The sequence below is a fragment of the Mesoplodon densirostris genome, chromosome 2 (genome assembly GCF_025265405.1).
Source record: "Mesoplodon densirostris isolate mMesDen1 chromosome 2, mMesDen1 primary haplotype, whole genome shotgun sequence".
Lineage (NCBI taxonomy): Eukaryota > Metazoa > Chordata > Mammalia > Artiodactyla > Ziphiidae > Mesoplodon > Mesoplodon densirostris.
Window position 1 is genome coordinate 114,790,467 of NC_082662.1, and position 26,054 is coordinate 114,816,520.

The 26,054-nt window shown below is 43.3% G+C and overlaps 1 protein-coding gene across 1 annotated transcript in view; it reads left to right on the forward strand.

Moving 5' to 3' along the window:
• TDRD10 (tudor domain containing 10) overlaps window positions 1–25,762 on the forward strand; it is a 52,726-nt gene extending 26,964 nt beyond the window's left edge. Inside the window, exons 5-11 of the mRNA XM_060120265.1 lie at window positions 19,323–19,365; window positions 20,023–20,113; window positions 20,933–21,080; window positions 21,347–21,492; window positions 21,722–21,876; window positions 25,452–25,522; window positions 25,730–25,762. Of these exons, the coding sequence (XP_059976248.1) occupies window positions 19,323–19,365; window positions 20,023–20,113; window positions 20,933–21,080; window positions 21,347–21,492; window positions 21,722–21,876; window positions 25,452–25,522; window positions 25,730–25,762 (687 nt within the window). The remainder of the gene's footprint in view (window positions 1–19,322; window positions 19,366–20,022; window positions 20,114–20,932; window positions 21,081–21,346; window positions 21,493–21,721; window positions 21,877–25,451; window positions 25,523–25,729) is intronic.
• Window positions 25,763–26,054: the final 292 nt, after the last annotated feature.

Below are 26,054 nucleotides of genomic sequence, written 5' to 3' on the forward strand. Positions count from 1 at the left end.
TATAACTGATTCATTTTGTTATAAAACAGAAACGAACACACCATTGTTAAGCAATTATACTCCAATAAAGATGTAAAAAAAAAAGAGTTAACTGGAAAAAAAAAGATAGGTGGATGAATTAAAATTATGAATTTATCTTCTTTGAAAGATAATATAAAGGAAGATAAATTCAAGCCCAAAACTGGGAGAAGATATTTGCAATAATATAACTAACCAGGAAAGGGGTCAGCAAACTTTGGCCAGTGGCCCTCTGCCTGCTTTTATGCTGCTGGCACAATAAGAACTTTTTTTTTCTTTCAATTAAACTTTTCTTTTTGAGATAATTGTAGATTCACATGCAGTTACTTGTAAAAAACAATACAGAGATCCCCTGTACCCTTTGTCCAGTTCCCCCCAATGGTAACATCTTACAGAATTTCACAACCAGGGTATTAACGTTGATACAGTTAAGATACAGAGCATTTCCATCACCACCACAAGTATCCTTCCTGTTCTTTTTTATAGCCACACCCATTTCCCTCCCATCCCCATCCCCACCTTAGCCCCTGGAGCAATTAATCTGTTCTCTATTTCTTTAATTTCAAGAATGTTATATGAATGGAATAATATAGTATATAACCTTTTGGGATTGGCTTTTTTCAATCAACATAATTTTTGGAGATTCAAAGGTGTTGTTGCATATACTAATAGTTTATTCCTTTTTTTTTTAAGGATGTTGGGGGTAGGAGTTTATTAATTTATTTATTTACTTTTGCTGTGTTGGGTCTTCGTTTCTGTTCGAGGGCTTTCTCTAGTTGTGGCAAGTGGGGGCCACTCTTCATCGCGGTGCACAGGCCTCTCACTGTCGCGGCCTCTCTTGTTGCGGAGCACGGGCTCCAGACGCATAGGCTCAGTAGTTATGGCTCACAGGCCTAGTTGCTCCGCAGCATGTGGGATCCTCCCAGACCAGGGCTCGAACCCGTGTCCCCTGCATTAGCAGGCAGATTCTCAACCACTGCGCCACCAGGGAAGCCATAGTTTATTCCTTTTTAATGCTGAGTAGTATTCCATGGTATGGATGTACTACAGTTTGCTTAACCATTTACCCATTGAAGGATATCTACATTGTTTCTGGTTTTTGACTGTTACAAATAAAGTTGCTGTAAATATTCATGTATGGAGTTCGTGTGTTTCTCTGGGATAAATGCCAAAAATTAAAACTGCTGAGTGGTATGGTCATTCCATGTTTACTTTTTTAAGAAACAGCCAAACTGTTTTCAGAGTGGCTGTACCATTTTACATTCCTGCTAGGAGTGTATGAGGGGTTTTCTGCATCCCCTCCAGGATTTGGTTTTGTCACTTTTTTTGGCCACACCCCTCAGCATGTGGGATCTTAGTTCCCTGACCAGAGATTGAACTATGCCCCATGCATTGGAGGCGTGGGATCTTAACCACTGGATCACCAGAGAAGTCCCCTGGTATTGTCACTTCTTAATTTTAACCACTCTGATAGGTATATAGTGATATCTTATTATGGTTTTAATTTGCATTTCCCTAATGTTGAACACATTTTCATGTGCTTATTTACTATTTGTATATCCTCTTTGGTGAAATATCTCTTTCTTTCTTTTGCCTATTTTCTAATTGGATTGTTTTTTTTTGCCATTGAGTTTTGAGAGTTCTTTATGTATTCTAGATACCAGTCCTTTGTTGGATACATGGTTTGCAAATGTTTTCTCCTACTCTGTAGCTTGTCTTTTTCATTTTCTTAACAGGGTTTTTTTCAGAGCAGAAGTTTTAAATTTCAGTGAAGTCCAGTTTATCAATTTTTCCTTTTATGAATGATGCTTTTGTTGTCAGGTCTAAGAACTTTTTGGCCAGTCCTAGGTCTCAAAGAATTTATCCTGTTTTTTAAAAAGTTATATAGCTTTACATTTTAAAGCCCATGTTCCTTTTTTTTTTTTCTTTTTGCGGTATGCGGGCCTCTCACTGTTGTGGCCTCTCCCGTTGCGGAGCACAGGCTCCAGATGCGCAGGCCCAGCGGCCATGGCTCACGGGCCCAGCCGCTCCGCGGCATATGGGATCCTCCCAGACCGGGGCACGAACCCGTATCCCCTGCATCGGCAGGCGGACTCTTAACCACTGCGCCACCAGGGAGGCCCCCATGTTCCATTTTGAGTTAATTTTTATATAAGCTTTGAAACTTAGGTTGGATTTTATTATTTTCCTATAGATGTTCAGTTTCTCCAGCACCATTTCCTCCATTAAATTGCTTTTGCAGTTTTATCAAAAATCAGTTGGACAGGGCTTCCCTGGTGGCGCAGTGGTTGAGAGTTGGCCTGCCGATGCAGGGGACACGGGTTCGTGCCCTGGTCCGGGAAGATTCCACACGTCGCGGAGTGGCTGGGCCCGTGATCCATGGCCGCTGAGCCTGTGCATCTGGTGCCTGTACTCCGCAGCAGGAGAGGCCACAACAGTGAGAAAGAGGACTGTGTACCGCAAAAAAAAAAAAAAAAATCAGTTGGACATATTTGTGTGGGTTCATTTCTGGGTCCTCAGTTTTGTTTCACTGATTACATGTCTATGCCTCCTACTATCTCAGTTACTGTAGCTGTAAAAAGTATTGAAATTGGGTAGACTGATTCCTCCAACTTTATTGTTTTTCAATATTGTTTTAGCTGTTCTATTTCTTTTGCCTTTGTATATAGATTTTAGAATAGTTTTATCTATACGTACCAAAATTTTGACTGGAATTTTGCTAGCAATTGCATTAGACCTATATGTCAGTTTAAGGAGAATTAATATCTTTATTATATGTTGGGTCTTCCAGTCCATGAACACAGTATAAATTTCCATTGATTTAGACCTTCTTTGATTTCTTTAATCAACATTGTATAGTTTTCAGCATACAGGTCCTAATATATTTTATTAGATTTATACTTAAGTATTTCATTTTATTTGAGTGATTATAAGTCGCACTGTAGTTTTGGTTTCTGTGTCTCCTTGTTCATTGGTAGTATATAGAAATACAATTGATTTTTGTATATTTATCTTGTATCCTGTTACTTTGCTGAACTTGCTAGTGATAGGAATTTGGTTTTTGTCTTTTCTTTTTTGTAGATTTCTTGGGATTTTCTGTGTAGGCAATAATGTCATTTGTAAATAGGGCCAGTTTTATTTTTTCCTTTCTTATCTATACGTCTTCTGTTTCTTTTTCTTAGTACTGGCTAGGTTTCCAGCACTATGTTGAATTAGAGTAGTGCGTGTGGACATCCTTGCCTTATTCTTTTAGTGTAGAAAGCATTCAGGCTTTCACAATAAAGTATGATATTATCATAGGTTTTTGGATGGATGTTCTTTATTAAGTTGAGGAATTTCTCCTCTATTCCTGTTTTTCTGAGAGGTTTTTCTTTTTTATCATGAATCATTGTATTAGTTTCTTAGGATTGCTATCACAAAGTACCATAAACTGGGCTGCTTAGAACAACAGAAATTGATCATCTCACAGTTCTGGAGGCTAGAAGTCCAAAATTAAGGCATCAGCAAGGCAAAGTTCCCTCTGAAGCCTGTGGGGGAATTATTCCTTGCCTCTTCCTAGCTTCCAGTGGTTTGCCAACAATCTTTGGTATTCTTTGGCTTATAGGTGTGTCAGTCCAATCTTCTGTCTTCACATAACATTCTCCTTGTGTGTCTTCATATTGTCTTCCCTCTGTGTCTGGCTCTGTGTCCAAATTTCCTCTTTTTATAAGGACACACTCATATTGGATTAGGACCCACCCTAGTGACTGTTTTACCTTGCTTACCTCTATAAAGACCCTATTTCCAAATAAGGTCGCATTCTGAGGTACTAGGGGTTAGGCATTCAACATACATTTTTTGAAGGGGGGAAATAATTCAACTTATAACAGATATTGAATTTTGTCAAATACTTTTTTCTGTATTGAATGATATGATCATGTGATTTTTTTCCTTTAGCCTGTTAATATGGATTACCTTGATTGATTTTTCAAATATTGAACCAACCTTGCATTCTTGGAATAAACCTCACTTGGTCATGGTGTATAATTATTTTTATATATTGCTGAATTCTATTTACTAATACTTTGTTAAGGATTTTTGCATCTATTTTCATGAGAGATATTGATCTATAGGCTTTTTGTTTTGTGGTACTACCTTTGGTTTTAGTATCATGAAAATACTATCCCTATAAAATGAATTGGGAAGTGTTCCCTCCTTTTGGAAAAGACTATATAGAACTGTGTTAATTTTTCTTAAATGTTTGGTAGAATTCTCCAGTGAAACCATCTGGGCTTGGAGATTTTCTTGCTTGCTTGCTTGCTTGCTTTCCTTTCTTTTCTTTCTTGCTCTCTTCCTCTCTTTCTCTCTCTCTCTTTCTCTCTCCCTTTCTTTCTCTCTTTCCTTCCTTCCTTCCTTCCTTTCTTTCTTTTCTTTCTTTCCTGTGCTGCATGGCTTGTGGGATCTCAGGTCCCCAACCAGGGATCGAACCTGGGCCGCTGACCATGTCAGCGCCGAGTCCTAACCACTGACCTGACCACCAGGGAATTCCCGAGATTTTTTAAAATTAAGAGTTCAATTTCTTTAACACTAAGGGGGCTCTTCAAATCATCTATTTCAGATTGGGTGTGTTTTGATAGTTTATAGTTTTTGAGGAAGTGGTACATTTTGTCTGAGCTGTCAAACTTCTTGTTTGAAATTTATGTTTGTATTTATGTGTAGAGTTGTTCTTGGTATTTCTTGTTATCTTTTTGATATCTGCGAGGTCTGTAGTGATAGCCCCTTTTGTTCCTGATACTGGCAATTCGTGTCTTCCCTTTTTCTTTTCATTCTTGCTGGATGTTTATTAATTTTGTTGATCCTTTCAAAGAACCAGCTCTTTGTTTTATTGATTTTCTCTATTTTTTTTTCAATTTCATTGATTTCTGCTCTTAGTTGCTTTCTTTGTTCTGTTTTCTTTGGCTTTTAGCTTTTCTTCTTTTTATTCCCCCCTTAGGATCAAAGCTGAGATCATTCATTTGTAACTCTTTTATTTCCTAATATAGGCTTTTAGTGCTATAAATTTCTCTTTAAGTGTACTTGCATTCCACAGATTTTGATATTTTTCAGTTTCATTTTTGTTATGTTTTTTTTTAAACCCCACATTTGTTTATTTATTTATTTTTTTGGCTGTCTTGGGTCTTCGTTTCTGTGCGAGGGCTTTCTCTAGTTGTGGCAAGCGGGGGCCACTCTTCATTGCGGTGCGCGGGCCTCTCACTATCGCGGCCTCTCTTGTTGCGGAGCACAAGCTCCAGACGCGCAGGCTCAGCAGTTGTGGCTCACGGGCCTAGTTGCTCCACGGCATGTGGGATCTTCCCAGACCAGGGCTCGAACCCATGTCCCCTGCATTAGCAGGCAGACTCTCAACCACTGCGCCACCAGGGAAGCCCTGTTATGTTTTTATTGAGTTCAAAATATTTTCTAATTTTCCTTTTGATTTCTTCATTGTGTGGAGTTTTCTTGAAGTGTGTTATTTGGTTTCCAAATATTTGGATGTTTCCACATATTTTCAGTTATTGATTTCTAATTTAATTCTTTTGTGGTTAGTGAGCATACTTCTCATGATTTGAATCCTTTTACACTTATTGAGACTTATTTCATGCCCCAGGACATAGTCTGTCTTGGTATATGTTGTAGGGGCACTTGTAAAGATGTGTATCCTGCTGTTATTGGGTGGGGTGTCCTGTACACGTTGACTGGATCCTGTTGGTTGATGGTATTGTTAAGTTCTATATCCTTGCTGATTTTCTGACTAGTTGTTCTGTCAGTTGTTAAAAGGGGTGTTGAAGTCTCCAATTATAATTGTGGATTTGTGTAGTTCTCCTTTCAATTTATTAGTTTTTGCATTTTATATTTTGCAGCTCTATTGTTTGGTGCATATATATTTAGGATTACTATGTATTCTTGGTGGAATGATGCTTCTATAATTATATAATATCCCTTTCTGTGATTTTTCTCTTAGTGATTTTTCTTTACTCTGAGGTTTATTTTATCTGATAGTAATATAACCATGTCCTTTGATTATGTTTGCATGCCGTTTATCTTTGTACTTTAAACCCAACTATATCATTATATTTGAAACGAGCTTTTTGTGGACAGCATGTAGTTGGGTCATATTTTCTTTTTTTTTTGCGGTACGCGGGCCTCTCACTGTTGTGGCCTCTCCCGCTGCGGAACACAGGCTCCGGATGCGCAGGCTCAGCGGCCATGGCTCACGGGCCCAGCCGCTCTGCAGCATGTGGGATCTTCCCGGACCGGAGCACGAACCCGTGTCCCCTGCATTGGCAGGCGGACTCTCAACCACTGCACCACCAGGGAAGCCCTGGGTCACATTTTTTAATCTACACTGCCAATCTGTGTCTTTAAATTGGTATGTTTAGACCATTTACATTTGAAATAATTATTGATATGATACAGCTCAAGTCCGCCATTTTATTTTTTCATTTTTTATTTTGTTTTTTCTGTTTTCCTAAAGTTTACTTGAATATGTTTTTTAGAATTAAATTTTGATTTATCTGTAGTGGGTTTTTTAAAAATTTAATTTTATTTTTTTATATAGCAGGTTCTTATTAGTTATCTATTTTATACATATTAGTGTGTATATGTCAATCCCAATCTCCCAATTCATCCCACCACCACCACCACCACCACCCCTGCCACTTCCCCACCTTGGTGTCCATACGTTTGTTCTCTACATCTGTGTCTCTATTTCTGTCCTGCAAACTGGTTCATCTGTACCATTTTTCTAGGTTCCCATATATGTGTTAATATACGATATTTGTTTTTCTCTTTCTGACTTACTTCACTATATATGACAGTCTCTAGATCCATCCACACCTCTGTAAATGACCCAATTTCATTCCTTTTTATGGCTGAGTAATATTCCATTGTATATATGTACTACATCTTCTTTATCCATTCGTCTGTTGATGGGCATTTAGGTTGCTTCCATGACCTGGCTATTGTAAATAGTGCTGCAATGAACATTAGAGTGCATGTGTCTTTTTGAATTATGGTTTTCTCTGAGTATATGTCCAGTAGTGGGATTGCTGGGTCATATGGTAATTCTATTTTTAGTTTTTTAAGGAACCTAAATACTGTTCTCCATAGTGGCTGTATCAATTTACATTGCCACCAACAGTGCAAGAGGGTTCCCTTTTCTTCACACCCTCTCCAGCATTTGTTGTTTGTAGATTTTGTGATGATGCCCATTCAAACTGGTGTGAGGTGATACTTCATCATAGTTTTGATTTGCATTTCTCTAATAATTAGTGATGTTGAGCAGCTTTTCATGTGCTTCTTAGCCATCTGTATGTCTTCTTTGGAAAAATGTCTGTTTAAGTCTTCTGCCCATTGTTTGACTGGGTTGTTTGTTTTTTTAATATTGAGCTGCATGAGCTGTTTATACATTTTGGAGATTAATCCTTTGTCCATTGATTCATTTGCAAATACTTTCTCCCATTCTGAGGGTTGTCTTTTTGTCTTGTTTGTAGTTTCCTTTGCTTTGCAAAAGCTTTTAAGTTTCATTAGGTCCCATTTGTTTATTTTTGTTTTTATTTCCATTACTCTAGGAGGTGGATCAAAAAAGATCTTGCTGTGATTTATGTCAAAGAGTGTTCTTCCTATGTTTTCCTCTAAGAGTTTTATAGTGTCTGGTCTTACATTTAGGTCTCTAATCCATTTTGAGTTTATTTTTGTGTATGGTGTTAGGAAGTGTTCTAATTTCATTCTTTTACATGCAGCTGTCCAGTTTTCCCAGCAGCACTTACTGAAGAGACTGTCTTTTCTCCATTGTGTATCCTTGCCTCCTTTGTCATAGACTAGTTGACCATAGGTGCGTGGGCTTATCTCTGGGCTTTCTATCTTGTTCCACTGATCTATATTTCTGTTTTTGTGCCAGTACCATATTGTCTTGATTACAGTAGCTTTCTAGTATAGTCTGAAGTCAGGGAGCCTGATTCCTCCAGCTCCGTTTTTTTTCCCTCAAGACTGCTTTGGCTATTCGGGGTCTTTTGTGTCTCCATACAAATTTTAAGATTTTTTGTTCTAGTTCTGTAAAAAAAAAAAATGCCACTGGTAATTTGATAGGCATTGCATTGAATCTGTAGATTGCTTTGGGTAGTATAGTCATTTTCACAATATTGATTCTTCCCATCCAAGAACACAGTATATCTCTCCATCTGTTTGTGTCATCTTTGATTTCTTTCATCAGTGTCTTATAGTTTTCTGAGTACAGGTCTTTTACCTTCTTTGGCAGGTTTATTCCTAGATATTTTATTCTTTTTGTTGCAGTGGTGAATGGGATTGTTTCCTTAATTTATCTTTCTGATATTTCATCGTTAGTGCATAGGAATGCAAGAGATTTCTGTGAATTAATTTTGTATCCTGCAACTTTACCAGATTCATTGATTAGCTCTAGTAGTGTTCTTTTCTTTTTTTTTTTTTTTTTTCAAATATTTATTTATTTATTTTTGGCTGCGTCTGGTCTTTATTGCTGCGTGTGGGCTTTCTCTAGTTGCGGCGAGCGGGGGCTACTCTTCGTTGTGGTGCGCAGACTTCTCATTGTGATGGCTTCTCTTGTTGCAGAGCGCGGGCTCTAGGGCACACAGGCTTCAGTAGTTGTGGCGCACGGGCTTAGTTGCTTCTTGGCATGTGGGATCTTCCCGGACCAGGGCTCGAACCCGTGTCTCCTGCATTGGCAGGCGGATTCTTAACCACTGCGCCACCAGGGAAGCCCAGCTCTAGTAGTTTTCTGGTGGCATCTTTAGGATTCTCTATGTACAGTATCATGTCATTTGCAAACAGTGATAGTTTTACTGCTTTTCCAGTTTGTATTTTTCTATTTCTTTTTCTTCTCTGATTGCCGTGGCTAGGACTTCCAAAACTATGTTGAATAATAGTAGCGAGAGTGGCCATCCTTGTCTTGTTCCTGATCTTAGAGGAAATGCTTTCATTTTTTCACCATTGAGAATGATGTTTGCTGTGGCTTTGCCGTATATGGCCTTTATTATGTTGAGGTAGGTTCCCTCTATGTCCACTTTCTGGAGAGTTTTTATCATAATGGGTGTTGACTTTTGTCAGAAGCTTTTTCTGCATCTATTGAGATGATCATATGGTTTTTATTCTTCAGTTTGTTAATATGGTGTATCACATTGATTGAATTGTGTATATTGAAGAATCCTTGCATCCTTGGGATAAATCCCACTTGATCATGGTGTATGATCCTTTTAATGTGTTGTTGGATTCTGTTTGCTAGTATTTTGTTGAGGATTTTTGCATCTGTATTCATCAGTGATATTGGTCTGTAATTTTCTTTTTTTGTAATATATCTGTCTGGTTTTGGTATCAGGGTGATGGTGGCCTCATAGAATGAGTTTGGGAGTGTTCCTTCCTCTGCAGTTTTTTGGAAGAGTTTGAGAAGGATAGGTGTTAGCTCTTCTCTAAATGTTTGATAGAATTCACTTGTGAAGCCATCTGGTCCTGGACTTTTGTTTGTTGGAAGATTTTTAATCACAGTTTCAATTTCATTACTTGTGATTGGTCTGTTCCTATTTTCTATTTCTTCCTGGTTCAGTCTTGGAAGGTTATACCTTTCTAAGAATTTGTCCATTTCTTCCAGATTGTCCATTTTATTGGCATAGAGTTGCTTGTAGTAGTCTCTTATGATGCTTTGTATTTCTGCAGTGTCCGTTGTAACTTCTCCTTTTTCATTTCTAATTTTAATTGATTTGAATCCTCTCCCTCTTTTTCTTGGTGAGTCTGGCTAAAGGTTTATCTGTTTTGTTTATCTTCTCAAAGGACCAGCTTTTATAGTTTTATTGATCTTTGCTGTTGTTTTATTTCTATTTTATTTATTTCTGCTCTGATCTTTATGATTTCTTTCTTTCTACTAACTTTGGGTTTGTGTTTTTTTTCAATTGAAATATTAAAAAAAGTTTTTTTTACTGAAGTATAGTTGATTTACAATGTTTTGTTAATTTCTACTGTGCAGCAAAATGAGTCAGTTATACATATATGTACATTCTTTTTCATATTCTTTTCCATTATGGTTTATCACAGGATATTGAATATAGTTCCCTGTTCTATACAGTAGGACCTTGTTATTTATCCATTCTATATAGAATAGTTTGCATCTGCTAATCCCAAACTCCCAAGCCATTAACTTTGGGTTTTGTTTTTTCTTCTTTCTCTAGCTCCTTTAGGTGTCAGTTTAGATTGTTTATTTGAGATTTTTCTTGTTTCTTGAAGTAGGCTTGTATTGCTATAAACTTCCCTCTTAGAACTGCTTTTGCTGCATCCCATAGGTTTTGGATCATCGTGTTTTCATTGTAATTTGTCTCTAGTTATTTTTTGATTTCCTCTTTGATTTCTTCAGTGATCTCTTGGTTAGTTTTAGTAACGTACTGTTTAGCCTCCATGTGTTTGTGTTTTTTACGTTTTTTCCCCTGTAATTGATTTCTAATCTCTTAGCGTTGTGGTCAGAAAAGATGCTTGATATGATTTCAGTTTTCTTAAATTTACTGAGGCTTGATTTGTGACCCGAGTTGTGATCAGTCCTGGAGAATGTTCCATGTGCACTTGAGAAGAAAGTGTAATCTGCTAATTTTGGATGGAATGTCCTATAAATATCAATTAAATCTATCTGGTCTATTATGTCATTTAAAGCTTGTGTTTCCGTATTAATTTTCTGTCTGGATGATTTGTCCACTGGTGTAAGTGAGGTGTTAAAGTCCCCCACTATTATTGTGTTACTGTCGATTTCCTCTTTTATAGCTGTTAGCATTTGCCTTAACGTATTAAGGTGCTCCTGTGTTGGGTGCATATATATTTATAATTGTTATATCTTCTTCTCGGATTGATCCCTTGATCATTACATAGTGTCTTTCCTTGTCTCTTGTAACATTCTTTATTTTAAAGTCTATTTTATCTGCTATGAGTATTGCTACTCCAGCTTTCTTTTGATTTCCATTTGCATGGAATATTTTTTTCCATCCCCTCACTTTCAGTCTGTGTGGGTCTCTTGTAGACAGCATATATATGGGTCTTGTTTTTGTATCCATTCAGTGAGCCTGTGTCTTTTAGTTGGAGCATTTAATCCATTCACTTTTAAGGTAATTATCGATATGTATGTTCCTATTCCCCTTTTCTTAATTGTTATGGGTTTGTTTTTGTGGGTCCTTTTCTTCTCTTGTGTTTCCCACTTAGAGAAGTTTCTTTAGCATTTGTTGTAGAGCTGGTTTGGTGGTACTGAATTCTCTTAACTTTTGCTTGTCTGTAAAGGTTTTGATTTCTCTGTCGAATCTGAATGAGATCCTTGCCAGGTAGAGTAATCTTGGTTGTACGTTCTCCCTTTCATCACTTTAAGTATATGGTGCCACTCCCTTTTGGCTTGTAGAGTTTCTGCTGAGCAATCAGCTGTTAACCTTATGGGAGTTCCCCTGTATGTTATTTGTCGTTTTTCCCTTGTTGCTTTCAATAATTTTTTTTGTCTTTAATTTTTGTCAATTTGATTACTATGTGTCTTGGCATGTTTCTCCTTGGGTTTATCCTGCCTGGGACTCTCTGTGCTTCCTGGACTTGGGTGCCTATTTTCTTTCCCATGTTAGGGAAGTTTTCAACTATAATCTCTTCAAATATTTTCTCGGGTCCTTTCTCTCTCTCTTCTCCTTCTGGGACCCCTGTAACGCGAATGTTGTTGCATTTAATGTTGTCCCAGAGGTCTCTTAGGCTGTCTTCATTTCTTTTCATTCTTTTTTCTTTAGTGTGTTCCGTGGCAGTGAATTCCACAATTCTGTCTTCCAGGTCACTTATCCATTCTTCTGCCTCAGTTATTCTGCTATTGATTCCTTCTAGTGTACTTTTCATTTCAGTTATTTTATTGTTCATCCCTTTTGTTTGTTCTTTAATTCTTCTAGGTCTTTGTTAAACATTTCTTGCATCTTCTCGATCTTTGCCTCCATTCTTTCCTGAGGTCCTGGATCATCTTCACTATCATTATTCTGAATTCTTTTTCTGAAAGGTTGCCTATCTCCACTTCATTTAGTTGTTTTTCTGGGGTTTTATCTTGTTCCTTCATCTGGTATAAAGTCCTCTGCCTTTTCATTTTGTCTGTCTTTTTGTGAATGTAGTTTTCCTTCCACAGGCTGCAGAATTGTAGTTCTTCTTGCTTCTGCTGTAGTGTTTTTTAAGTGTATCTCTTTGTATACCTTTTTAAGTGGTTGCTCTAGATGTTATATATACATAGCATAGTCTGTGCCTGTTGACTTTACTGGTTTGAGTTAAGTATAGAAACCCTACTTCTCTTTACCCTCCCCTGTTTATAATATAATTTTCTTAAATATGTCCTCTGTGTTCATTTAGAACCATATTGGACAGTTACAATTTTTATTTTAACTGTCAAACATAATTTAGAAAACTCATGAGAAGAAAACCTATTGTACTTACCCATATTTTTTCTTACCATGTTCTTTCTTACTTTCTGATGTTTCAAGGTTCCAGTAAAGTCAGCCACCTCTGAAGCTACCGGTTTTCACAGCTTTGCCTATTGTGGTAGAACTATCAGCCAAAGGACCAGGGAGTGGGAGAAGCTCCAGACTGACGCACCTTAGTCTCATATTCTTATCCAAGCGCCTGTAGTTTTCTGTTGTTGTTGTTTTTTAACAGATACCCTGTTTGTTGTATGCTTCTGTTCAATTTCCAGAATACTGAAATGGTTGTTTTTGACAATTTTGTCAAATTTTATAATAGCTTTTGGGGGAGAGGATTTATCAATCGAAATATTTTGTAGTATTGTTTTAGAGAAGAGTAAAGGCAAAATGAGAGGATCAGTGGTGCAACATATACATGCAGGAAGAGTTCAGGTCAACATGGGAGAGAAAATATCAAATGATATAACAAAGTCTCCCAGGAGTGAAGGATATGTTTTTAGTTTGAAAGCAACCATTGAGTACCCAGGATAATGACTGGGAAAATAAAAACCTACACCAAGACACATTATAGAAATATTTTAGAGTATTGGATAAAGCTTCAGAAAGAGAATCCACATTGAAGGGTATAGGATTGGAATGTGTCATTGAATCTTGTAGGAAGATAATGTCTAACCCCAAATCTGTTCTTAATTAAATTACTCTAGAATGAAGGTAGAACAAGGACTTGTTCACAAATGTAGGGTCTCAAAAAATGTACGTCCCATGTAGCTGTTCTCAGAAAGCTATGGAGGGATATGCTCCAATACAATGAAGCAATAAGGCAAAAAATGAGGGAAACTGGGAGCAGGAGGTCCAACCCGGGAGGGGGACCTGAGACTTCCCAGATGATGACAAAGGGGTAGAACACTTGTTATACAGCACTCAGTCCAGCCAGAGCAGGATGATGTGAGGCTCCATGGTGACATTTGTATGAAGAAAAGTATAAAATCGACTGGAGAGGTGTTATAAAGAGCCATTGGAGGGTGTGGGAAAACTTAGCCAGAGATTTAAGGAAGTCCAAGTAAATGGAGGGGAAAAAAGGAGCAGTTAATTCCTGGAGAAGTTTGTATAAGCATAAAAGTAATCATAATACATACTTTTTTTAATATTAAATTAAAAAAAAAATACTTATTTATTTTAATTAATTATTTTGGCTGTGCCAGGTCTCAGTTTATGGCACGTGTGATCTTTGTTGTGGCATGCAAACTCTTAGTTGCAGCATGCATGTGGGATCTAGTTCCCTGACCAGGGATTGAGTCCGGGCCCCCTGCATTAGGAGCACGGAGTCCTACTCACTGGACCACCAGGGAAATCCCATTAATATTAAAGTTTTTAAAAACATTTCATAGGATGTAACTTGATTCAGCAGCAATTGGTATTTATATAGTCACATAATAATGAGAACACTGGACAGTTTGAGCAGGGAGCGACATAACCAGATTTCACAAATGTACACTAAAAAATCAACTATTGAAGTATTACATAAAATGAACCCCTTTTAGGTGTACAGTTTGATGAAATTTGACAAGTGTATGCAGCCGTGTAACCACCATCACAAATATAGACCATTTCAGTCACCCAAAATGTTCTCTTGTGCCCTCTCCTAGCTTTGTGCCCTGCAGGCAGTGACTGACCTGCTTTCTATCACTTTAAATGAGATTTATCCTTTTTAGAGTTTGGTGTAAATGGAATCATGCCATATGTGCTTCTTTGTGTCTCGCTTCTTTCACTCAGCAGAATGTTATTGAGATTCATCCATGCGGTCGCACCATCAGCAATTCTTTTGTTATTGCTAAGTGGTATTCTCTTGTATGGATGTGCCACCATTAGTTCATCTATTCACCGAGATTTAGGTTTTAAAGGGACCCTGTAGAATAGACTCCAAGGGCCAGAGTGGAAGCAGAAGACCTGTCTCAGGTGGTCCAGGTAAGAGATGCAAGTGTCTGTTACTCCAGCCCCAGTGCCATTCCCCAAACACACCAAGCACATCCCCACCTTAGGGCTTCAGGTGTTCCCAGCCGGAAGGCTCGTCTCCCAGGTGTCTGTGGGTTTGCCTTCTCACTTCATTTAGATGTCTGTTCAGCCATCACTCCCTCCCCCACCCCTGCCCACTTGTCCCCTCTCCTTGACTTGCGTTTCTTCTTTGCCCTTATGGTCATTGACCTTATACCTCTTTGTATACTTCTTGTCTGCTGCCCCCACCAAGAGTGTGAGCTTCATGGTGGCCATGTCTAGAATGTACGCATTTTATAAATATGTGTGGAGTGATTCAGTGTGGCTCCCTAAGAACAAGGTCTGTGTCTGTCCTCTGTGAAGTACAAGGTGTGGTACTGGGTGGCAGTCGAGGGTTAAAGCTGTAAGTGTTAAATTTCCATGTGGATGTGCCCTTCAGGTGACTCCAGGTGCAGTTCCCCAGGTAGAGACAGGGCCTTAAAAGTGATGGCCAGGGTGACCACAGTGGGCCAGGGGTGTGGCAGTGAGCAGTCTCAGGGAGGCCACCACTTTTCTGAGTGTCATGTGAGGCCTGTGCCCCCCACCCCCCAGTACTGGTTGGAGAGCTTCTCCCTGGTGTGCAGGGGGACCGGATGGGACCCTCCCCCAACCCCGCCCCCAAAAGCCTTCTGGCCACTGACCTTTGTGTGCCCTGTGTTTTCTCCCCCACTGGTGGGACTCACCAGCATGATTCTGGACCAGGCCACCTCTTGGAACGCTTGACCAGCTGGTAGTAATGTCCCAGAACAAAGTAAAGAGACCATTAACAGCTGTTGATTGATTGGGCATAGAGTAACTGCTTATAGCAACAATAGAACTTAATTAAAATCTGCTGGTTTGGCAGCTACTGAGGTGCTGCCTTGATCTCTGTAGCTTCCAGGTGGCCACTTCTGTGCTGCAGACATCCTGAAATTTGAGGTTTGTTTTTGGATGATGTGACTGCTGTGGTGGTTGAATGATAATTGTATAGATTTTCCTCTGAAACTTAATTTCACAAACTGGCAAAACAGGCTTGTTATATTTATCTCTTAAATCATTAGGGAATAATAATTAGACCCCAAATGGTTTTAAACGTTTCTGTATTAATAATAATTTTTAGCCTGAAACCACTGCTGATAATTGGTTCTTGGGATTGGTATTTGGAACTGTCTTAGGAGATTCTAAATAAAAAGGCACCTTCTGGGGCTTCCCTGGTGGCGCAGTGGTTGGGAGTCTGCCTGCCAATGCAGGGGACACGGGTTCAAGCCCTGGTCTGGGAAGATCCCACATGCCGCGGAGCAACTAGCCCCGTGAGCCACAAATACTGAGCCTGCGCGTCTGGAGCCTGTGCTCCGCAACGAGAGGCCGCGATAGTGAGAGGCCCGCGCACCGCGATGAGGAGTGGCCCCCACTTGCCGCAACTGGAGAAAGCCCTCACACAGAAACGAAGAGCCAAAACAGCTATAAATAAATGAATAAATAAATAAATAAATAATTTAAAAAAAAAATGTACTTTAAAAGGCACCTTCTGTGCTTGGCTAGAGGACAGTTTTTAACACTGTCACTTTGCTTTGTTGTAGGTAAACAGCAGGCGCAGAATGGTTTAGCGTGGAGATTTGATTTGGGCCCCATCGGTCGACAGTGGTAGTTCACTCACGGAGGGCTCACTCTGCGAGCTGTGTTCTGATCGCTTTGCTGTGTGAACCTGTTTAAATACAGCAGTAGGTCCTGCTACTCTCCCATCCTGCAGATGGGGACACCAAATAACCAGGCCAAAGTTAAGGAGCCAGTCAGTTCTGGAACCAGGATTGGAGCCCAGTCTGACTCCAGAACCTGCACTCTTAACCTCTCTTATACTGCTTCCATTTATTAAGCACCTATTTCATATCGTGTCCTGAACAGATACTGGCCCAACTAAATCCTCACATCAGGTGTGATTCATGGTATTGAAGAGGAAGCCAAGGCTTAGATTAAGAATTTGCCCCAGTTCATTTCTCCTCTCTCCCTCCTTCCTTCTCTTTTTCTTCTCTCTGTCACTTTCTTTCACATATATTTACTAAGAGCTTAATATGTATCAGACACTGTTCTGGGCCCTGGGGTTACCTCAGCAATGAAGGTAATTGTCAAAAGACAGATGTGATTCACATTCTCATAGTGTTTAAATTCCAGTGGAAAGACACATATAGTGAACCAATAAATAAGTGAATAAATAAGAAAATGCCCCCCCCCCGCAAAAAGAAAGAGAGAGAGAGAAAAAAAGAAAATGTCAGATGGTATTACCAACCAGGGTTCTTGGCATCCTTAATCAATAGAAATTGATAATGGGCCAGACAAGAAGTTCACACAAGGCGTTATTGGGGTCCCTCCAGCAGCGGGGGAGTGAAAACAAGCAACAGGTTCCCTTGCCAGTTCCCCGAGGCAGGGAGAGCTGGTTCCGTATACGGGGTGAGGGGAGGGGTGTGTCCAGCGCTCGGGCCAGAGGGGCGCTTAGGAGGTCTGCTCACCCCTTTGGTGATGGTGTATGCAGGGGGCTTGTGCAGTACCCTGCTTTTGCTCCCGGCTCTTCAGAAGTGGCAGTTGGGTTTTGGGTTTTCCGTCTTTTTGTATCTTTGCCCCGACTGCACATGCACGCAGTTATTTTTAGTTCCTTATAGTTTCCTTGTATTTCGTTGCTTGAGGAGATGTGTGCCCAGGTACAAGCACAGCAGCAAAGGGTCCCAGGGCCCAGCCTGTCTCAATAGTAAGTACCAGACAGAGAACTGAAATAAGGTGATGTGATAGAGAGGAGAGGGGTCACTTAGATGATTCTTAGGGAGTCCTCTTTGTGAGGAAGTGACCTCTCAGCTGAGCTCTGGATGACAAGTCAGCCTACCATGGGTAAGACCAGGGAAAGAACATTCCAGACAGAGGGGCCACCTACGAATGCCTCAGAGTGTGACATGGGGGCAAAAGGGGTAAGCGGGCAGAGAAGAGGTAAGTGGGAAGGAGGGTAGATCATGGCGGCATTGGTGAGCCCACCTGGAGACTTGGAGTTTTATTTGTAAGCACAATGGGAAGGTGTTGGAAGGTTTTAATCAGGTGAGTGATGTGATGTGATTTTGGTTTGTAAGAGGTTGTGTTGTCTTCTGGGTGGGGACTGGATTGCAGGAGGCTGTGTGGCAGCGTTTTTGGACACGGTTGTTACGGTCCTGGTAAGAGATGGTGATGGCTAATATTGGGGTGGTAGAGATGGAGAGAGAGGAGTATGTGGGTTTGGGTGTGTTTTGGAGGAAGAGGCGGCTTGACTTGCTGATGAATTTGATGCAGAGCTAAAAAGAGAGATGAATTTGGCCTGAGCCGCTAGGTAGATAATTATGCAGCTTACTAAAATTGAGAAAGCCGAGGTGAAGCAGCTTGCGGGGGGTCCGTTTTAGACATGCTGAGTTTGTGTACCTCTTGGTTGGCCTGTCAAGGAGGCGTCTCCATGTTGGAGTTGAATTCCACAGAGTCTTTGGGGCTGGAGATCGGGGTTTGGGAGTCTGTGGTCTGTTGTTGATACCTAAAACCGTGGAGCTGGAGATGACCTTGGAGAGAAGGTAGATGGAGGAGAGGACCACGTCCTGGGTTGTGCCAGCATGTATTGGTTGAGCTGAAAAGGGCCAGCTAGGGAAAGAGAGGGAAAACCAGATGTGTGCAGTGTCAAGGAAGCCCAGAGAAGAAATGTTTCCTAGAAGAGGGGATAGGTGGGATGCTGCCAGTAATTTCAGAACGGAGGACATGGAGGATTTGGCAACACAAAGACCATGGCTGAGCCCGTGCAGAGCCATTTCAGGGAGGCCTGACTGGAAGGAGACAGGACTCTATAGACACCCCTTTCAGTGAAGGGAGCAGAGAAAGGTGGTCGCCAGAGGGGCTGGGGGGCGAGGCAGGGTCTTTGCAAACATGGATAATGGAGCATGTTTGTTTCCTGGTGGGAGGTGTCCACCAGGAGAGAGATGGCAGTAGAGGAGAAGGGGCGTGGCTGCAGGGGTGTTGCCCTCCAGAAGGCAAGACAGTGCCAGCCCCAGAGCCAGACCCTTCTGAGAAGGTAACGGAGGGAGGGCAGGGAGGGCGGGGCTGGGGGGCGGCGGTTTGGGTGGTGAGAGGATGAGAGGGGCCTCCCATCCAGTTGCTTCCAGTTTTCTCCTGATGAAGAGGCAGGTTCATAGGGTGGGCGGAGGGTGGGGAGTATGGAGGGTTTGAAGAGAGGAGGGGGTGAGGTGTTGTCCATTGGAGGAAAGGAAAGGAAACTCACTAGGGGCTTACCATGGGATTGTGGCATGTCCATCTGAGAACAGTGGCCGCATGTGTTCTCAGGTAGCAGTCAGCAGGGAGTGGGGTAAGCAGCGAAGCAGCAGGGCGGGCAGATCCGTGGGTGTAACCAGGGCGGGGGGTTTTCCAGGTGTGGACGGTGGAGCAAGGGAAGCCAGCGTGGGTTGAGGGCTGCAGGATTGTAGTCTTTCTGTCTCCACCCAGCCCTGCTGCCAGAGTAACCATTTCCACCTGTTTCTCCCCTAAGAAGTGCCCGCAGGGGCCTCCCGGGCTAAGCAGTGCTGGGCTTCTGCGCCTGCAGGTACCGACGAGCACCCCCGGCAGCACTTCCCTCCCTCCTCCCTTCCTGTTCTGCGAACCTCTTGTCTTTGGTTGACTCAGGACCCCCCCCCCCCCGAGAGAAAGGAGAAAGTGGAGGGAGCCCCAAAAGTCAGCTGAAGCCTGTGTCTGCACAGGGGCTGTTGCTGCACTGTCTCCAGATCTGCTTGGAGAGACTCAACCTGTAAACCAGTGAAACGAATACTACTATGCCTGAGTGATACCTTTTCTTTTTCTCCCTAGGGTTTGGAGAAGGCCTCTGGTCAAGGATTTGCTAGAACCACTGGTGAGATCCTGAGCTGCCATCTGTTCCCAGGACATGTCTTTGCAGCTCCTGATTCACTTCTCCCAGCCTCCCTTCCAGCTTTGTCCCATGCTGACCCCTCAGTGTAGGAAATATCCCTTTTTATTCCTCTAGAATGCTTTCTTTTAATTAATTTATTTATTAATTTTTATATTTTGGGGGGCTGCATTGGGTCTTCATAGCCGCACGAGGGCTTTCTCTAGTTGCGGTGCGCAGGCTTCTCGTTGCGGTGGCTTCTCTTGCTGCGGAGCACAGGCTCTACGCGCATGGGCTTCAATAGTTGTGGCTCGCGGGCTCTAGAGCGCAGGCTCAGTAGTTGTGGCGTACGGGCTTAGTTGCTCCGCGGCATGTGGGATCTTACTGGACCGGGGCTCGAACCTGTGTCCCCTGCATTGGCAGGCGGACTCTCAACCACTGCGCCACCAGGGAAGCCCAGGATGCTTTCTTGATTAAAGAATGTCATCCAGCAAACCCTCCCCACCCAGCTGAGGATGTGGAGGCCGAGACCTAGAAGGATGTAGCTTCACTTCCCATCTCATCCTGCCCTGAGGGTGGGGCCAGGGCCTTCTGGGGGGCAGGTGGGGTACGGTCCTCTGAGACAGCCCTGCTGCCTCCAGAACACAACCTTCTGCTTTCCAGCTTGTACACAGCTCACTCCTAAAGCTTCTGTTGACCCCTGTAAGACAGAGAAACCGAGGACAAGCATCTTTGCAGTTCCCACGGAAATGAGGTGAGCGGAGGTGTAGAGAGGCCGCTGGCAAAGGACAACCGTAAACGTCTGCTCAGTCCCTAGAGGGTGGCGGCAGGGATGGTACTGGGGCGGGGGATAAAGTTTTCAGGAACTCCTGCATCAGACCCAGGCTCTAAGGCTGTGACCCACAGTGACTTACACAGTCTGTCTCCATTTCTGTACGGTGATGGCCTGTGACTCTCCCCTACCCTGGACGCCATGAGATCGGCATGTCCACCACATCTTCTGCTTTAACGGCAGACACCATTCTTAATGTCAGGGATGCCAGCCTATTCTGTTTGACTTGAAATGCTATAGGATGTATGTTTTTTGTTTCGTTTTTCTAAAGTGGCAGGTCTGCCTTTCTAACCATGTGTGACTTAGGTGATAGAGTTAGTGGAGTGGTGGGATGAGCTGTGGCATGTGCTTAAACACAGGGAGGGGTGGTTTGGGCGTTGCAGACGTGTCCTGCATTGTGGACGGTCCAAACTTGCATCACTTGCGGTTCATGAATCACTCAGCCAGGCCCAAGGTCAGCCCAGTGAGGGCTTTTGCCCATCTCTCTCTGTGGAGTTCCCTGGTGTGTTTTTATTTCCCTCTGCCTCTCCCCTTCCCCAAACTCTCCAACCCCTGTGTCCCCTGGTGTGGTGCTTCCTTTGCTCTGCATTATGATTACTTGGGCACTTGTCTTGTTCCCACCCTGGGGGGGGTGTACAGCCCTCTTCTCAGGGTGACTCCTGCCCAGCATCCTCCAGGACAGGTGTTGGTGAATCACTCCTGTGTTCACTCCCTTCCCTTTGTTCCCTGTTCTTCCTGCAGAGGGTCCTTCTTGGTGCTGCTCTTGAGGGAATGCTTCAGAGACCTGGGCTGGCTGGCCACCATCCACAGCATCAGCGGGGACGTGGGGCTGTTGGTGACTAGTATTGTCCCTCAGACCCCCTTCTTCTGGGCCATGCATGTCACGGAGGTACAGGCTTGTTGGTGGTCCTCTTGGGCTTCGGTGCCACCTCATGGGGCCCTGCTGGGGTAAGCGTGGTGATGGGGGCCCATCAGCGGTGGACATCCAGAGTGGCCGCACTCTGATCCCTGGTTGAGCCTCATTCTCTCTCCCATGTCATACCTTCAGTTCCCTTGGGGTGGATCAGCGGTGCTAATGTAACAGGTGACACCTGCAGAGACAGACGTGCAATGTGGGGTAGGCAGCGAGGCCCATGGCGTTTGTACCGTCCACAGACGCTGCACCAGGACATGCAGGCACTGTTCAGAGCCCTGGCCGAGGCGGAGGAGCAGCAGCCCTACCTGCACGACTCGGCTGTGCGGCGCGGGACCCGCTGTCTGGCCGAGTACCAACTGGGTGATTACGGATGGGCCTGGAACAGGTGTGTGCCAGGCAGGGCTGGAGGTTTGCTTCTCCATTCTCTGGACTCTTGTTTCTTTGCTGCTGCTTCCTCTCTCAAGATATCTCTCCTCTGATCACCTCTCCGTCCAAGGTGGGGAACAGCGCAGGAAACTCCCATTCCTCTTAGCCCAGACCTTCAAGCCCTCTCCGTGGGGGCTGCTGTGCGTGCCACCAGGTGAGACAAGCCTCCTCTCCCTCCCTCTGGCCAGGTGCTGGGTGCTGGACCGAGTGGACTCCTGGGCTGTTGTCATGTTCATCGACTTTGGCCAGTCGACCACCATCCCGGTGCAGTCCCTGCGCAGCCTGGATGATGACGACTTCTGGACCATCCCCCCGCTGGCTCAGCCATTCATGCTGGAGAAAGGTAGGGTGCCCTCCACCCTCCGGAGCACTCGGAGACAGGAGATGCTGCGCGCGCCTCTGGGACCTCGGCGGGAATGGCATCCGGGGCAGCCGAGGCCTTCAGGATGCCTGCCCTTCAGCCTCTATTCTTTTGATCTCACCCCGGTTTTCGGCATCTGCCCCTTGCAAAGCTGCTTCTTGAGAACTGTTTTTCACACCTGGTCTCTCTGAGCAACAAGATCTGGAAAGGAACCTCAGGTGCTGCCCGAAGGCTGAGTTCTCTGGGTGGAGTGAGGGGAGGGCAAGTCTCCCAGTCTCGCTTCTGCCAGAGTGGCTCAGCTACCATCTGTTTCATGTACATTGAGTTTTGCTTAAGATTTCTTTAGAGAGGCATTCTGTGTAGAAGAAAACTGGAATTTGAAGACCAACCATGGGGGTTAGAGCATTTGGACTCAGTATCTCCCCCGATGTGCTGTTTGTTACTTTATTTTTTTCTTTTCCTTTTTAAATTGAAGTATAGTTGATTTACAATATTGTGTTAGTTTCAGGTCTACAGCAAAATGATTCAGTTATACATATATATATATTTTTCAGATTCTTTTCCATTAGAGGTTATTACAAGATATTGACTATAGTTCCCTGTGCTATACAGTAAATCTTTATTGTTTATCTATTTTACGTATAATGGTGTGTATCTATTAATCCCATACTCCTAATTTATCCCTCCCCTCCCCACTTCCCCATTGGTAACCATAATTTTGTTTTCTACGTCTGTGAGTGTGTTTCTGTTTTGTAAATATGTTCATTTGTAGTATTTTTAAGATTCCATATATAAGTGATATATAATATTTGTCTTTCTCTGTCTGACTTACTTCACTTAGTATGATAATCTCTAGGTCCATCCATGTTGCTGCAAATGGCATTATTTCATTCTTTTTTGTGGCTTCTTTATGCATTCATCTGTTGATGGATGTTTAGGTTGCTTCCATGTCTTGGCTTTTGTAAATAGTGGTGCTATGAACATTGGGGTGCATGTATCTTTTTGAATCAGAGTTTTTGTCTTTTCCGGATATATGCCCAGGAGTGGGATTGCAGGATCATATGGTAGTTCTATTTTTAGTTTTTTTTTTTTTAAATATTAACACATTCTTCTTCTTCTTTTTTTTTTTAATAAATTTATTTATTTATTTTATTTTTGGCTGTGTTGGGTCTTCGTTTCTGTGCGAGGGCTTTCTCTAGTTGTGGCAAGCGGGGGCCACTCTTCATCGCGGTGCGCGGGCCTCCCACTGTTGCGGCCTCTCTTGTTGAGGAGCACAGGCTCCAGACGCGCAGGCTCAGTAGTTGTGGCTCACGGGCCCAGTCGCTCCGCGGCATGCGGGATCCTCCCAGACCAGGGCTCGAACCCGTGTCCCCTGCATTAGCGGGCAGACTCTCAACCACTGCGCCACCAGGGAAGCCCCTATTTTTAGTTTTTTAAGGAACCTCCATACTGTTTTCCATAGTGGCTGTACCAATTTACATTCCCACCAACAGTGTAGGAGGGTTTCCTTTTCTCCACACCCTCTCCAGCATTTATTATTTGTAAACTTGGTGAAATGGCCATTCTGACTGGTGTGAGGTGATATCTCATTGTGGTTTTGATTTGTATTTCTCTAATAATTATCGATGTTGAGCATCTTTTCATGTGCCTGTTGGCCATCTGTATGTCTTCTTTTTTTTTTTAATTTATTTTTTTGGCTGCGTTGGGTCTTTGTTGCTGTGCATGGGCTTTGTCTAGTTGTGGCGAGCAGGGGCTACTCTTCGTTGTGGTGTGCTGGCTTCTCATTGCGGTGGCTTCTCTTGTTGCGTAGCACGGGCTCTATGCACACTGGCTTCAGTAGTTGTGGTGCACCGGCTCAGTAGTTGTGGCTCACGGGCTCTAGTGGACAGGCTCATTAGTTGTGGTGCATGGGCTTAGTTGCTCCGCGGCATGTGGGATCTTCCCAGACCAGGGACTGACCTCGTGTGCCCTGCACTGGCAGGGAGATTCTTAACCACTGCGCCACCAGGGAAGTCCTGTATGTCTTCTTCGGAGAAATGTCTGTTTAGGTCTTCTGCCCATTTTTGATTGGGTTTTTGTTTTTTTGATATTGAGCTGTATGAGCTGTTTGTATATTTTGGAAATTAACCCCTTGTTGGTCGCATCATTTGTAAATATTTTCTGCCAGTCCATCGGTTGTCTTTTCGTTTTGTTTATGGTTTCCTTTGCTGCGCAGAAGCTTTTAAATTTTCATTAGGTTCCATTTGTTTATTTTTGCTTTTATTTTTCTTGCCTTGGGAGACCGATCTAAGAAAATATTGCTACGATTTATGTCAGAATGTTTTTTGCCTGTGTTCTCTTCTAGGAGTTTGATGGTGTCATGCCTTATGTTTAAGTCTTTAAACCATTTTGCCTTTATTTTTGTATATGGTGTGAGGTGTTTGTTACTGTAGATCCAGGCACCTGTGGAGCCTCAGTTTCTAAACCCTTGAAACGGAGAGGCCCCTTCTTTGCTCTGCCCCTTCTCGAGACTGGGGTTTAGGTGAGATGTGAAAGAGTGAAAGAATGCTTTGTGGGCTGAGGAGGAGAAGTGGATGTGAAGAAACACACATACACACAAAATAAGATGGAAAAGCACCTCCCCAAAGTGCAGGGCCAAGCCTCCCTGCTAGGCTGATGGGCACCACCCAGAGGTCACCTTGGGTCATTGCATGAAGAGGGCCCCTGCTGCTCGGCCTGGTTAATAATGCCAGCAGACAGGACCTGGGAGCTTCTGGTGGGCTGAACCTGACTGCTTGGGTGTTGGAGGGTGGCCCAGAGTAAGGAACCCCTGCCCCAAAGAGCAGCTCCCAGCCTGTCAGAGGGGTCAGAGTGTGCAGCCCAGATATAGGGGTTCTCAGCTCTTGTGTGTGACCCCGAGGCCAGGTGGGCAGGTGTACAATTTTTCTCCCTTTATGGATGAGGAAAATAAGCCTCAGGCAAATGAAAGGGACTTCTTCACGTTTCACAGCAAGAAAATGGCATAGCTGGGGGTGGAACTGAGGTCTGACCCTTGATATGAGCCAGTTTCATGCATACAAACAGTCCCGGAGTTTGGCGGGGTGGCGGGAGCTGAGTAAGGGCAGATGTCCTGGGGAAAGGTGAGTGTCTGACCAGCGCCGTGCCCTGCCTTGTCCCAGCAGGTAGGAATGTGCACTCGTCATGGTAAAAAGGCTCTCTGCCTTTTAACCTCCATCTCTCCAGCCAAAACTCTCAGAGCAGAGTTGAGTGAACAGTTTTCTGTCTCCAGAATTTCCATTAGGGAATGTAAAATCCCAGATCCCTGTACTTATTTTAACAACAATAATGCCTTCTGTTACTTGCTCTTGCTTTGCCCTCCCCTTCTCCTCCCTCTGCAGTGCTATTATCTCACGATATCCTGGCAGCAGGGCGTGAGCACTAACTAGCAGAGACTGGTCTGCAGGACCTGGTCTGCAGCCAGAACACTTTCCTGCAGCCCCGGCTTCTCACTTCCCTCCCTTGCTCCTTCTGCCTGACCAAGTGCCACCAAGGTTTTGTTGTTGTGTTTTGTTTTACAGATATTTTGAGTTCATGTCAGGTTATCCATCGCATCCTCAAAGGGAAAATCACTGGTGCTTTGAACTTGGGGGTAACTGCTGTATATCTACTGTTCCCCTCCCCTCCCCTCTCCTCCCCACCCCAGCGTCTCAGCTGCAGGCCCTGGCCTTGGCCTGGATGCTGCGGGTTTACCTGTTATTCCCTTAGAGGAAACAAACTGAAGTTGTCCAGGGGTTGTTGGGTGGACCACCTGGGGGCAGTCCTTCCTTCCCAATCAGATTTTGTCTTTCTCTTCCAGTCGCACATCCTGAAGTTTGAAGAGTTTAAATAACATGGTTACAATCGGCATGTTTCTTCTCTTGTCTACGTTCAGCCTGCTCTACCCTTTCACTCTTGAGGCCTTGGGGGTGAAAAAGGCCACAGCGGTGCCCAGGATTAATTGGATTCCCCTTTGCCTTTCCCCCAGCTCACTTCTCAATTTGTCATGTACCTTCCGTCCCCCAGCTCAGTGTGAACATTTGAACCAAACATGGGAAGCTTCCATGAGGTTGAAAGTCTGATGTAGCCAGTGTATTCTTTCCTGTGTTTCTTCTTTGTACCCTCAGAGCATGATAGAAGTTGAC